This window comes from Thamnophis sirtalis, unplaced genomic scaffold (assembly GCF_051295495.1).
Source record: "Thamnophis sirtalis isolate CommonGarterSnake01/CBP01778 unplaced genomic scaffold, rThaSir2_p1.2 scaffold_6, whole genome shotgun sequence".
NCBI lineage: Eukaryota > Metazoa > Chordata > Lepidosauria > Squamata > Natricidae > Thamnophis > Thamnophis sirtalis.
This window is the reverse complement of record NW_028261386.1, coordinates 15,390,341-15,405,633: the sequence shown is the minus strand read 5'-3', so window position 1 is coordinate 15,405,633 and position 15,293 is coordinate 15,390,341. Positions and strand designations below refer to the sequence as shown.

General features: G+C 40.3%; 1 protein-coding gene across 1 annotated transcript in view; it reads left to right on the top strand.

The window, feature by feature from the left end:
* The window catches only part of ATP2A3 (ATPase sarcoplasmic/endoplasmic reticulum Ca2+ transporting 3), a 166,536-nt gene extending 153,248 nt beyond the window's left edge, over nucleotides 1-13,288 (top strand). Inside the window, exons 16-21 of the mRNA XM_087717259.1 lie at nucleotides 1,506-1,708; nucleotides 2,765-2,850; nucleotides 4,587-4,720; nucleotides 5,708-5,825; nucleotides 6,654-6,771; nucleotides 7,378-13,288. Of these exons, the coding sequence (XP_087573385.1) occupies nucleotides 1,506-1,708; nucleotides 2,765-2,850; nucleotides 4,587-4,720; nucleotides 5,708-5,825; nucleotides 6,654-6,771; nucleotides 7,378-7,397 (679 nt within the window). The 3' untranslated portion in view covers nucleotides 7,398-13,288. The remainder of the gene's footprint in view (nucleotides 1-1,505; nucleotides 1,709-2,764; nucleotides 2,851-4,586; nucleotides 4,721-5,707; nucleotides 5,826-6,653; nucleotides 6,772-7,377) is intronic.
* The last annotated feature ends 2,005 nt before the right edge of the window (nucleotides 13,289-15,293 follow it).

The following is a 15,293-nucleotide window of genomic DNA, read 5'->3' as shown; positions in this document are numbered from 1 at the left end:
GAGAGCATTCAGTTCGGATCTGGGAACCTCTGCTTTCATTCAATCTTTAACACCAAAAATGTTCCATTTGAGCTGGTGCAAAGTTCAGGGAGGAAAACAGTCCCCAGATGTGGGAGGCCAGATGTGCACTTTATAATCGTGAAGAATTTCTCTAGACACTCCCACCAAATTGCTTTCAAAGTCTACATGTCCATGTACAGATTTGCTGTTGTGCCCAGCATGATGGATCCCAAAGTCCCTATTTCAGAGGACTCAAACTGGTGAGGTGGAGAACTCCACAACTTGTCCAAAATCTAAGTTACAAGGTAGAGATGGCATCTGGAACCTAGTGCATAAAAATGGGCCTTTGCATCTCCAACTGAAAATACTGTTCAAAGAAAGTGCTTTTTTTACGTGCTTCCGAACTGCTAGGCTGGCAGAAGCTGGGACAAGGAACGGGAGCTCACTCCGTTACGTGGCGCTAGGGATTCGAACTGCCGATCTTTCTGATCGACAAGCTCAGCGTCTTAGCCCCTGAGCCACGGCGTCCCTTATCCCCCACTAAATCTGAATTTGTCTGCTCCGGTAGCCTCACGGTGGGAAGCAACTTTCCACAGAAGCTCCGGGCACGGAGGATGAGAGAGACTGGTAGTTCTCCACTTATGACCACGATTGAGCCCAACATTTCTGTTGTTGTGAATTACATCTGGATTAGTTAATATTGGCTGAGTGTCTTTGATCGGATGCTTCTATTGTTGGATTGCATTGTATAATTTGAAACTGCTGGCTTGAAAGTACACTGTGTTCCAACTGTATATTATGCAAATATTGTGCCAAGGTTCAATAGAGATGTCAGTTGCGGAAAGCAGCTTTTTCAAGGTATACCATTGTTAACTCTTTAAGGCTTTCTGTTGGGTGCTGTCTACTGTGTTACATTATAAAAATTTGCCAAGGATTTAAACATTCTGGTTTAGTCTGAAATAGTTGGTCCTGCCCTAATAAAATAACAGAATAACATGGAATAACAGGGTTGGAAGGGACCTTAGAGATCTTCTAGACCAACGCCCTGCTTAAGCAGGATGGCAGCATGGAAGCATCCGGTGTTAATATGGCTTCCAAAGCCGATACAGGAGATCCTTTATCATGACAAGACAAACTATTGTTCAATCTCTTCTTAAAAACGTCCAGTGTTGGCGCACCCAAAACTTCTGGAGGCAAGTCGTTCCATTGATTAATTGTTCTAATTCTCAGGAAATTTCTCCTTAGTTCTAGGTTGGTTCTTTCCTTGATTAGTTTCCATCCATTTCCTCTTGTTCTGCCTTCAGGTACTTTGGAGAATAAGTTGACTCCCTCTTCTTTGTGGCAGCCTGAAATATTGGAATGCTGCTGTCATATCACCCCAGTCCTTAACTTCGTTAAACTACACATACCTAGTTCCTGCAACCTTTCATTGTACAATTTTAGCCTCCAGGCTCCTTATCATTTTTGTGCTGAAGGCCATAAATATATGTGTATTCCATTTTCAGCATCTTCTTGACTGCCATCCTGGGCCTTCCTGAAGCTTTGATCCCTGTCCAGTTGCTTTGGGTGAACCTGGTGACTGATGGGCTGCCAGCTACGGCCCTCGGCTTTAATCCTCCTGACCTTGACATCATGGATAAATTGCCCCGGAATCCTAGAGAACCTCTCATTAGCGGGTGGTTGTTCTTCCGCTATCTTGCAATTGGAGGTGAGAACATTTTTAATGCCTATTTTGGGTCCCTTCCAGATGAGTGGATTTGAAATCCTAGAATCCTCCAGTGGGAGCAACAGAAATTGTCCTCCTTCCCTTCCTTTCCCTTCCCAGAAAGCAAGTGAGTGACTGTTGCTGGATGGGGGAGGGTGTTCTGCCTCGAGCGCTGTAGGCTTGCTCAAGGCATGCAGTTAACTCCACGCTTAGGAATCTCATTCAAATCAAGTTTATTATCAGACATTCTTAATAGCAAAACTTATAGTTCAGTGTTAAGATACTTCTGACTTTCCATAATCTGTCCCATCACGTGATGTACAAAGATGATTAATTGGCTCCCATGTTGAGCAGAGGCACATGCGTTGCTTCTCTGGTTAACAATGGCATTTTAAAAGACAGGCTTGTCCTACGCGCAGGAAGAACGCCCCAGTGGCCAATCAAAAACACAGAAATGATCACATGTCATGGAACTTACATTTCCCATAAGGCGGTAGTTTCGTAAAGGAGACAGATCTTAATTCCTACACTATCTATATACTGCTGGGGCAGCACGGAGGGAATGAAGGATTGCATGATTGACTGAGAAACTGTCACAGAACATTAAAAATAAACATTCCAAAATGGCAGCAACAGCCTGGCAGCTACCAATACCATTGAAGCAGCGACATGTTTCTCAAATTTCATTCATTCAGGAGTTGTGGACACATTCTTTAAATTAACCTAATTGAGGTTTCTTAGTTCAAAAATTGTTGCAGTGCAATGCATCCTTTCACCCAGTTAAAAGTCATAATAACAAGAGTTTTAATAGTATATAGATTAAGGAATGGAACAGGTAATGTTTAAGCTACTTAAGATTCTTTGCTGAAGCAGGGTACAGACCGAATTAACACTGTCCAATGATTGTGGGCTTTTATTTGAAATGGACCAGGTAGTGATGGTGGTTGGAATGTAGTTGGACAGAACAGGTTGGGGTGGCTCCTGATATAAAATAATGAAGACCAAAAAGCTATTTAACTTCATCCCATTCCTTTATTTAATTTTCCTTTTTCTTTGCAGTTTATGTTGGGTTTGCAACTGTAGGTGCAGCTACTTGGTGGTTCTTGTATGATGCTGAAGGACCTCATGTTACCTTTCACCAACTGGTAAGTCAGAGATTTAAATTGGGGAAAACTCAGTTTGCATCTTTATATCTTGCAGAGATGGGATGCATGTTACATCCAGAGCCAAAAACGTGGCGTCAGACTAAATATAGACAGCATCAGGGTGAGGCTAGGAACAATACAATAGCAATAGCAGTTCGACTTATATACCGCTTCATAGGGCTTTCAGCCCTCTCTAAGCGGTTTACAGAGTCAGCATATCGCCCCCACAGTCTGGGTCCTCATTTTACTGACCTCGGAAGGATGGAAGGCTGAGTCAACCCGATATAGCTCTTTAAGGATGAGCTTACAACCATGTACATATTGTGTTTTATCTTACTGCTTCAAGAAAGTGGAGATATTATTCTTAAGTTATTTAGACAGCTGATAATTACATCATCATACTTTTTTTGTTTTTTTAGTTTATTTTATTAAACTCTTCCATAGGAATTCCTTTTAATTTCAAGGGATTCGTTCTTTTCTATATCTATTGATTGCCACTGCATTGTGGAAACAGCAGGAGTTTCTGTAATGTAGAGAATCTTTTTTAAAAAAATTTTTTTATTGGTTTTCTATTAAATACATTTCTTAGTGCTTAATAAACATGTTGTCTGGGTAATTATTGCTTAATCATTATAAATTTGCATTCTTAATCTTCACCTCTTTTTTCCAGCCACTGGTAAAATAGATTTCATGTTTGATAATAATCTGCATTTTCTTTCTGTTTAATTTTCAATGTCAATCTGTCCATTTCTGCACAATCTAATATCTTCTTGACTATCTCTTAATCTTGCAGTGTATCTTCATTTATCCAGTATTGTCCGAATATAATTCTCACTATTATCATTTTTTTCTGATATTATACCTAATAAAAACAGTTCAGATTTAAAATCTACATATTTCCCCATCATCTTTTCTAGCCACCTATGTTTCTTTGCTCAATTTTTTTTTGCTTCGTCACAAGTCTACCACATATGATAAAATGTGCCTGCCTGTACATTTTCAACATTTGCTAGACATATTTTTAAACGTTTTAGCTAACTTAGCAGGTGGTTAATGCCACCTATAACACGTTTTATATAAATTTCCTTTGTAAGAAATTGCCATTGTTCATTTATAGTTCCTTTCCCATACGTTTTGCCCTTTCTCTAGTTCACACAGCAAGAAAGCATCCCTGCAGGAAGACACGTAGCATCTAAAAATCAAACACTGCCTTTTTTCCCCTGAGCTTTTGTGTTACAGAACAGGGGTTCTTGGTGATGAATTGTGGAAATCTCCCAAGAGAATTACATAATTTTTCTTAATTCAGATATAGAGAGGCTGTTAAAGTTTGTTTTTCTGTTCCACAGGTTTTCAGAGTTATTTGAGCTTTGTTAAATCTTTAGCTTTACAACCTGACTTTCCTATAGGTGCTGAGTGCAATATAGATAGCAGAACTCCTAACCTTTTGAAAAGATTATAGTATTTTCCTATTACTTGTAATACTTGCTGCATGCTGAGATTTATGTTTTTATTTATTATGCTTTACAGACTTCAACTGGTTTGTAATAAAAACCCCATCAATATCACAATATAAAATAGCCCACGTTTTCATTAAAATCATAGTAAAATTCCTTCTGTAAGGACGATCCCCAGTGGCCTTAGAAATCTTTAGACCACTGCAAGCTTTGGAAGATCTTAATCCTCTGAGCCACATCCACACAGCCACTGAGCCTTAGCTTGTGTTTTTCTGCCTACAGAGGAACTTCATGAGATGCACAGAAGACAACCCCATCTTTGAAGGCATTGATTGTGAAATCTTCGAATCCCGTTATCCAACCACCATGGCACTCTCCGTGCTGGTGACAATTGAGATGTGCAACGCACTCAACAGGTACTATTGGGTGTGTCTTGAGGAAGAAAAGCAACACACTGAGGCTACTTTCATTTTTTTTTAAAGGGGGATTGATAATATTTAAAAAGTGCAGGATTTAGAGTGCCGTTCTTCCCAGAAATCTTGAAACCGACACATGCTTTGTTGATGCACCTGCAGTATGCGGATGTCTATTATGAATGAAAACAAGCTTGCCTAGATAATTTTCTTCCACGGCATAAATTCTTGAAATCACTGCCTGTCCAAATCTCTGGAGAAAGTCATGTCAGCAGCATGTTAGGGAGTGCAGTGGAGTTTGAAGGACAACAAACATGTATTTCATTTGTGCTTGTCTCTTGGTTTATCTCTTGGGTATTTTAACTGCCAGGGATGGAGTGAGATGCTGTGGTGGGGGTTCCTGTCCAGTTAACTTGCCAGGATATTGAACGTGTCTTGTAGGATCAACGGAATTTGTTTCCGCTTTTTAGGCTGCAACATAGGTTGGATGACTACTGACGTGACCTTTTTTAATAATTATGTACCATCCGTGTGCCTTGTATGGTTGTAGGTGTTGAGCTATCAACTTTAGATACCGTACAGATATTATCGATCCCTTTTTTAAAAATGAAAGTAGTCTCAGTGTGTTAGTTTTCATTTCCGGCCTTCCAGAAATTCTGGAAGGCCTGTTTTTCCCCTTCCCCAAGCCTCCGCATGGGCCCTGCAGTTAACTCACATCCAAAATGGGCCGCGTGGGGGCTCCTGGGAGAGGGGGCAAGGTGGGGTGGAAGGGGCAGGGAGGGTGGGCAGGGAGGGGCCAGCCAGGGGTGGCATTTTGGAGGTCCTCTGAACCGGCCATAACATTAGTTACGGGTTCTCTCAAACCTGGGCAAACCCATAGCACCCCTTGGACCCATGACACAGAGAGAAAACCAGGGGAATGTAGAATGTAGATGCCGTCAGAAAGCTAAGGAATTGGGCATGCATGATTAGCTTCTGTCTCCTCTACAGTGTGTCTGAAAACCAGTCGCTGCTCAGGATGCCTCCCTGGCTGAACATCTGGCTCCTAGGAGCCATTGTTATTTCTATGGCTCTGCATTTCCTGATTCTGTACGTGAAGCCATTCCCTGTAAGTAGCATCTCTTGCACCCAAATTGGATTTAGAAGGCTCTCACTGAGCCACGCCCGATCTCCACTGCTCTCTTTGGATTCCTGGTGGCAATGATGGGCAATGTTGGTTTCAGGATCCCAGAATCCCAGGATTTTAGCTCACAGTTGGGGGAATTCAGATACTAACATTTCCAAAAATCAACAGCAGGGTTTCCTCCCTTTTTGAAGCAGCAAGCACACAGAAAGGAGACTCTAAAGCAGTATTTCTCAACCTTTGCACATTTAAGACTGTAGACTTCAGCAGCTGCCTTGGGGAATTCTGGGAGTGAAGCCTCCCAGTCTTAAAGTTGGTAACTTTGAGAAACACTGATCTGAAACAACAAAAGAATGTAAAAAATGCAAATGAATAGTAGTTGCACCTGGTTTTGGGAGGGCCCACACCTCTTCCTCAAAAAGTTACATATGGTTCCTGATTCCAAAATAATACCCATCCTGAAATTTCTTGGTTCTTCAGCAAGTCTGAGTATCCTTCAGATTTTTCTCTTTGGAACACTGTAGAAGCAACAACATTCCCAGGCTGAGTTTTGAAGGTAGCAATAACACTTAGACTTATATACCACTTCACAGTGCTTTACAGCCTCTCTAAATGGTTTACAGAGTCAGCCTATTGCCCCCAGCAATCTGGCTCCTTGTTTTATCCACCTCGGAAGGATGGAAGGTTGAGTCAATCTTGAACTGGTGAGCCTTGAACTGCTGGCAGTGGGCAGAATTAGCGTGCAATACTGCATTCTAAGCACTGCGTCACCACAGGTCTTGACGTAATCCGCATTATTTTCTTATCTTGCAGCTGATCTTTCAGGTGATCCCACTTAGCTGGCCTCAATGGGAGAAAGTGCTGCAAATCTCTTTGCCAGTTATCCTGCTGGATGAAGGCTTGAAGTATCTCTCCCGTAACCATTTAGAAGGTGAGTGCCCTTGCAGCGGGATTCCCCGTCAGCTTCATGGCTTGTTAATTGTGTTGATGTAAGGCACAGTTTGGATTGCAAAAGTAGAAGAGACAGTATAAAATAAATACCAAAACCCAAATCTTCCTGATTTAATTAAGATAATATTTTAAATTATGGCAGCATCGTTTTCCAGAGCTGTTATGAACAAGCAATGAAAGCTATTTATTTATTTATGAAATGTATTTATTTATGAAATTTATTTGCTGCCCACCTCATATCCAACGACTGTGAGTGGCTTAAAACATTAATTAAATTAAAGTAAATCCTCCCTGGAAAGACTTTGCTGGATGTGAATGAGCAGAATTCACAGTAAACTAATAAAAGGGGTTTTCGTCGAGACCGGGAGTTTGCTGTATGCTCTTGGGAAGCCTCGGTCAGAACAAAGTGAAAGAAATCACGTTATGGCAAAAAACAATGATTGAATCTATGTAAGATGATAAAAAATGTTTCCTGCAAAGAAAATCTTTTCTTTTTTTATTAAATTGTGTCCAGTTAAGGAAAGGTCAGCACAATGTAACTTATTTTTAAAAGAATATTGTTTCCTGTGTTCCTTTGTGTCCCCAGGCAAAGAGACCAAGGAATGACCAGAAATGACCAGAAACTCCGTTTCTCCGCAAAATGAATCGTAAACTCTTACCTGGGACTGAAGAAATTGCATGCTCGAACATTTCCAAAAGACATCAAGGAATATGCATGTTTTTTGAAGTCTCAGACTTAATGCGGGTGAATTGTCAAAAGAAATGAAAAACTGATGTTTTTGTTTTTATTTTTACTTTTGTTATGTAGCTGGGTTTTTTTTTTCTCCCTGTATATAGTTGTGCAAATACTGGACAGTTAAATTATGGCTGGGGAGGGAGGGCAAAGTTTGCTCTTTAATGGAGGCAAACCTTTAGAGATCTGCTTCTGAAGATTTAATTCCTTTTTTTAAAAATCTCTTTTTCCCCCCGGAAGAAATATGCTCAGAACTTCATTTTTCTCTTGAAACAAGCAATTGTTTGCAGGATATTCTATGGTTCTTGTCAGAAATAGCCCCTGGTGGGATGAATCTATCCTTCACCATCAAGACCCTCTTTGACACAGTCCTGTCAGGTTTTATAAGAGACAGAAAATACCACGTGACTTGAGGTAGCCAATCAGATTTTTTTGAGAAATATGTTTGACCACCTGATTGGCTACTGTATATTCATCATATCTTACTGGAGACTGGCTGCTGAAACCATGCTTGGCTTTGCGTAGATGCCTAAATTCTAGAATTAGAAGATGGCTGGAACCCTTGTGCTTGCAGGCTTATGAGAAAGAGGGTAGAAAAGTTCAATATACCCTTAGCCATCTACTTCTGCCATGTTTTCTTCTTGTGTGGGAAACCTTTTCTCCCACCATTCTTTCATAGCTTTGTTGCATGGAGGAGGTCCCCCAGCTTCTTCTATACCAGAAAGCTGAATTCAGTGTGGAATTAGTGTGGAAAGGATTAGTATTTTGAAAGAAAGATTTTAGTTTTGCCATTTCTCTCTTATATCAATTCTTTATTCAATTCTTACATACCCCTTGTATATAAAATATTGTCTGGAGACATACGTTTGTGTGACCATAAATATATAGAGAATTGTCTCGTTAGAAGTCAACTCATTGATCCATTTAGCGCAGGTTTGTCCAATCTGCAGCCCATAGGCCACACGCAACCCTGGACAGGTAGTAATACAGCCCGATAAGATCGTAAACCTTTAACATTAGTATGTGAGTTTTAGCGATATTTTGTATACAGTAACTATATTACATGTTTTGTATGCAGCCCAAGACCATTCCTCTTCATCCAGTCGCAGCTCAAAAAGCCAACATTTAGCCCATCTGACTGGTAGCACAATTCTTCTGGCTATCGTTTTTCTCACTTGCTGCCTGAAATCTTTGTAACTGGATATATTGGAGGCTGAATCTGTGCACTCCTACAAAAAAAATGAAATATTTTGCCACTGAACTGAGAAGCTACCGTATTTTTCGGACTATAAGACGCGCTGGTGTATAAGATGCACCATGATTTTGAAGAGGTAAGTAAGGAAAAAAAGTTTTTGTCCTCGCTGGCCCCCAGGAGCACTTTGCAGACTTCAGCAGGGCTGGGGGAAGGCAAAAACCTTGCTGTTTTTGTGAAAAACGGGCAGAAAATGGGCCATTTTTCGCAGAAACTGAGGTGTTTTTGCCTTCCCCCAGCCCTGCTGAAGCCTGCAGAGTGCTTCTGGGGGTTGGGGGAAGGCAAAAAAGCCTCTGTGTTTCTGAAAAATGGCCTGTTTTTTGCCAAAATGGGATGCTGGGGCGGGGCTTTGGGAGGCCAAAAATGGCTGTATTTGGTGTATAAGACACACCAATATTTCCTCGCTCTTTTAGGGGGAGGAAAGGTGCGTCTTATACTCCGAAAAATATGGTACCTTTAGGTAAACTTTTGACTCATTTTGGCTAGTATTAGTTTCTCTATGAACTGTCCAGAGTGGCCTTCAAAGATATAATTGGGGGTGCCATAAGATCAGAATAATTACTTCCTAAAGGGACACCATGATTTAAGTATCAACCTTCCCTCTGTATAGTTTATTCTTAATAGATCTCTCAAGAAGAAACTTGCACTGAAAAAGGTCCAGATAATAATTCATGAACGATATAGTAAAAGGCAGAGCAATTCTTTTCCCTCCATATCCTAAGAGACACAGGACATTTATGCAATTTAGTTTGTGGTCCTTGAAGATTTAAGGGGTGCAAATGTCTTCATTTGGGGCAAGAGTATGCATTCTCATTACTTATCAAACCTGGCTGTTTCTGAGGCCGGGTGCCTAGAACTGTGATCTGTGTAATCCATAAATCTGACAGATGCTTTTGCAACATGGTCAAGGGATTCTCCCACAGGAAAAAAAAAAGGTAGTCACACAGTAATATTAACGTGAAGTGTGGGTATCCTACCTGACAGCTTAAAAAAAAAAAGAACAGTACTTAATAGCAGATGATGATTGTGGAGGTGGAGAATTATTAGATTTCTCTCTCACCTTTTCTCCAGCATTGCAAGACAGCTCACGTGAGCTTCTCAATTTTACTCTGTCAACAACAGCTGTTCGAGGGGCTGGGCTGGGCTGGGCTGAGAGATAATGATTGCCCCAAAGTCAAGGTTCCATGATTGAGGGGGACTACTCCAACTCCATACACTAATCGCCCAGTGTCCCAACGGTGCTTTTTCAAGAGGCAACTGGCCTTTCCTTGTTTTTCCTTGAAGATGTTTCGCTTCTCATCCAAGAAGCTTCTTCAGTTCAGTTCAGCTTCTTAGATGAAAAGCCAAACATCGTCCAGGAAAAACAAAGGACGTCCAGTTGCCTCTTGAAAAAGCCCCTTCAGGACAGCCATGACCTGGGTGACTGAGAACCTCCATAGATATTTAACCTTGCAGTTTATGTTGAGTTCATCTCTTTTTTTTGCACATAAGGATTGTTTTTTTGAAATGAGCATATTTCTAAAGGCAGGCAACTTTAGAGGATTCTAAAGGCCTTTTCTCTCTGTTGTTGAAATGCTTCCTACCCATATCCTAGTCCAGTGATGGCAAACCTTTTCAGCACTGAGTGCCGAAACCGGAACGCGCATGCATTCCAGAGTGCCGGAAACCCAAAGACCAGCTGGCCAGTGTACATGCGCATGCCAGCCAGCTGGTGTTCAGGTTTCTGGCACGCGAATGCATGCCGGCCAGCTGGTCTTCTCGCGTGCCGGAGTACTGTAAACCCGAAGACCAGCTGGCCGGCACATATGCTTGGTTTTTTTTGCCATTTCTCAGGCCATTTTTGGGGGGTGTTTTCGGGCCATTTTCGGGCATTCTGGCACCGGCAAAGACCAGCTGGCTGGTGCACATGTACATGCCAGAAATCAGAAGAGCACTCTGGCGACAGCGTGCGTGCCCACAGAAAGGCCCTGCGTGCCACCTCTGGCACATGCGCCATAGGTTCGCCATTGCAGTCCTAGTCAGTAGAAAACAGACAAAATACTTGCTGACTGTCTTGCCTCTTTTTTCCATCCCTGGCAATCATCTGCTTTCCTGGAAAATGAGAGTTGATAAAGCTTGATGGACATATCCCTAAGTAGGAAGGAAAATGCACCTTAGCACCACTGTATCTAAGGATGGCTTAAGAATATGTCAAGGGGGCTGGGAATAAAATTCTGGCAACATCAAAGGGATAGAACCTATTTGTGTAAGAGGAGAAACGTCCCAAATTCCTTTCCTTATTTGTTTTCCTGCTTCCAAGGTCTTACGGCTATTGGCTGTCGTATGTTTCGGCTTATTGAAATAGATGCTTTTTAAGGCTACTTAATATATTGAGCTTTAAAGGTATGTTTGCACTGTGCATTTAAGCCAACTTCAATCTATTCTCACTTTTGATCTAAAAACACCTGGAAAATGAAATATGACAGAGCAGCAGAGGAAGAAATTATCTGAAATTATCGGCAGGCTTCTGTTCCCTGCATTATTTGTCTTTGTGTGATTGGTTTGCTTGCTTGCTTGCTTGCTTATTGCTCTGAAGGAATGACATTGAGTTTACATGAGTTTCGTTCCACTTTAAATGTGTTGTTTGTGTTACTGAATGGGGGGGGGGGGCAGTTAACCGTGAAGCCAGCAAGGCACCGTATGAATCTAGACATTTGCCGCACCAACTCAGGGATCTTTCTCTGGCACTTCCATGTTTCCTATGTGGGCAAAGGTTTGGCTTGAAGTATTTGGAGTTCTACCATAAAGGTCTTTCATAATTAATCTTACATCGTTCCTTTTGAAGGGGAAAAGAAGATGGTGTATACATGGTGTATGAAGATTCTATCTCCTGGCACTGCTTTTTTCCTTCTTAATGACCTCTTGGACCACTGAGACACATTTCAAAATTTTCCTAGAAAAGTCATAAATTGCTTATCCAATCAATCTTCTTACTGACAGCAGGAAAGGTCCCGGAAGTTGTTTTAACCAAGTCAGGTCTGTCTCTTGGGGTGCAGAGTGATTAAAAAGAACAATTAAGTTGGTGGGTTATGATTGCCTACCTCTGTTTTACAGATATAAAAAGGGGCAGGGGGTTGAACATGAATGTGTAACCACCATCTTCCTTTTTCTTTTTTTACTCATCCCCTCTTTCAGAGGCCCCTGGAGCAAAAGGCAGAAGAGCTGTGAATTATGCATAAGTATGAGGGCATTTAATAATAAAATATTTTGGTAGATGAAATTTCCTAATCCCTCTACCTATTTGTTAATAACAGTTGTGTATGATAAGATCTACATTTGTCATGCAGCAGGAAATTAAAATCACGGGCATATTCTTTTCAAGACATAGAAGCACTGCTTCTTTAAAAGGTGGTGCCACCTGTTGAATAAGCTTGTATTTCTGTTCCTGATATCTTTCTTTTGGTAACCTTGTTTATCTTCCAGCTGTTTTAAACCATCTTGTCTGGAGAGGGGATGAATTCTGTTCCCAAAGGGCCCATTTCTGTTCAAAATCAAAACTGGAGAATCTTTTCTGCAGTTCTCCTTATATCTAAAGTTCTCAGCATCTTCTCTAAAAACAAGAAAACCTACAGTCCTTGATGAAATCCCAAAATATGATACTTAAACCTGTGTCCAATATGGGCAAAACGTGATATATTTGTTTATGTTACCCTACGCCTATATTCCAAGAAATAATGTCTCTTTGTACATAGGCTGAATAGGGATGGATAAACTTGTCGCTTCTGATTTCATTTGGTTTCTTCTTTTTTTTTTTGCTGTAAAATCATGTTTATTTCATCCTGAAGAATATTTTTAGTTAAAATTCCATAAGAACATTTTTGTACACTTTCTCCCAATATGCATGTTTTTGCACATATTTTCTTAAATTGCTGGACTGCATCGAAACTTTGGGGAATATGCAAATATTGACATTTTTTGACATTATGGTTTTTGTGTCCGGGTGGAAAAAGTATATGCATATTATGTTGTAAATTGATCAGATTTTTCTTCCATTCTTGTTTGAATGCTACTGTCCATGTGATCTTTGCAAGATTAAATGACCCCCGTTTTCACAATTCAAGTTTTTTTCCGCAAAAAACATTTCGGCTAAAAGTTTGACAAAATCCTGAAATTGCTATCCACTGAACAGAAAAAGACCACACGTTTTCAGCTAATTCACCAATATTATTTAAGATGATCATCCTTTAGAAACCACACACCACATTTCTTCCTTTATCACCAGCATTGTATAAAATAAAATATTTCCAAGGTAGGGAACTTTGCTAAGTCTTTGGGAATGTATAGATTTGAATATACTACTGAGCTGGTTGAGCTGTACAGAAAAAAAAATCTTGCATGAAATGTTGTTAATGTATTTAATATATACTTGTAATCAAGAAGTTTTAATATGAAGCTTTGGGGGAAAGATCACCTTTATAGATACATGTGGGTTACAAGAAAGTTTTAAGAAACAGAAAGAAAACATATTCTTCACTTTCTAAATGTGTCATGTTTCTTTTGTTCTGTTGGCGAAATCCTTGGCTTTTCAGTAATTTTTTCAGGGTAATTTATCTAGTTTAATAAAACTTTTTTTATCCCTACTTTTCAATCCCTCCCCCTATTCACACACCCCCATGATATTCACTTTCAGAAATTCAGCTCCTCTCTAATAAAAAGTTCACCAAACTATCAACAGTGTGAAAAATTGCTAGAAGGAATTTTTTTTCTTCTTTATAGTAAAAGCTTTATCCATTGAATAAACGATACAGAAATTCACAATTCCAGTCCATTTTGTGGTGCAATATTCCCACCTTAAGTGTTGTGTCCAGAAGAATTCGGAAAATAAATTCAAGAAAGGTCAGCGAGAGTTATGGGGGGGGGGGGTGTCAGTAACTAAAGGTGGATATTAAAGGTAGAGCTGGATAAGCAAGGCTCTACATTTAGGCAAGAAAAACAAAATGCACAGGTACAGTATAGGTGGTACCTCACTCAATGGTAGTAACTGTGAGAGGGATCTTGGATTCCTAATGGACAATCACTTAAATATGAGCCAGCAGTGTACAGCAGTTGCCAAAAAAGCCAACACAATTCTAGGCTGCATAAAGAGAGGGACTGAATCAAGATCACGTGAAGTGTTAATACCACTTTATAAGGCCTTGGTAAGGCCACACTTGGAATACTGCATTCAGTTTTGGTTGCCACGATGTAAAAAAGATGTGGAGACTCTAGAAAGAGTGCAGAGAAGAGCAACCAAAATGATTAGGATACTGGAGGCGAAAACATATGAAGAGCGGTTGCAGGAACTGGGTATGTCTAGTTTAATGAAAAGAAGGACTGGGGGAGACATGATAGCAGTGTTCCAATATCTCAGGGGCTGCCACAAAAAAAAGGGAGTTAAGCTATTCTCCAAAGCACCTGAGGGCAGGACAAGAAGCAATGGATGGAAACTAATCAAGGAAAGAAGCAAATTAGAACTACGGAGAAATTTCATGATAGTTAGAACAATTAATCAGTGGAACAACTTGCCTCCAGAAGTTGTGAATGCTCCAACACTGGAAATTTTTAAGAAGATATTGGATATCCATTTGTCTGGTGTAGGGTTTCCTGCCTAAGCAGGGGGTTGGACTAGAAGACCTTCAAGGTCCCTTCCCACACAGTTATTCTATTATTCTATATGTTTAGCCCTGGAAAGAAGATAGGTGTTTATATGGAGGATATAATAACAGTCTTCAAAGAGCCAAAAGGGGACCACATAGAAAGAGTTCAGCCCTGTCCTGTGTCTTCAGGACGCAAGATGAACCATGCTAAACAAAGGCAGATTTCAATTGAATTTTAAGAGGAAAAAGCCAACTTCATAAGAGCAGCTTCACAGTAAATCCAATTGCCAGAGAGGTACTAGCTTGCCTTAATTGAGTTTGTTCAACCCACTAAATGGGATGCTGTAACTTGGATTTTGACACTGAGAAAGAGGCTGGATATGATGACCTAAATAGCCTTTTCTAGGTTATGTTCCCACCTAAACAGCTGAAGTCAATGGTACTTCTGTTAAAATCAAGTAACACAGCTTGGAATGGGGCTAAGGTTCTGGATCCATTGATATAATTTTTTCAAACCATAATAACAAACTTAGGCATTCAAGTAAATCCCACAACAAGGATTTGTTGGATGTGTTAATCAGCATTTTGAGGACGCTAACAAGATGGAGATTGAACACAGAGGAAAATGCAATTAATGTTGAACACATGAATATATACGTTGCATAAACATTAATGCTTACCAGTAGGGCTTGAGTAAGCTTGCCAGAGTTATACATTACAGAGCAATTCTTTAGGAAGAGAAATCTGGGTGTGAAAATGTTACCTGGTGACACAAATTATTTAAGAAAATTAACACACAACGAGACTCCGAACAGCTCCCAAGGAATCTCTCCAAACTCTTGTATGGATATTAAAATAGTAAAAGTGGTTAAGTATTAAAACCTGAGCAAAATGTACATACT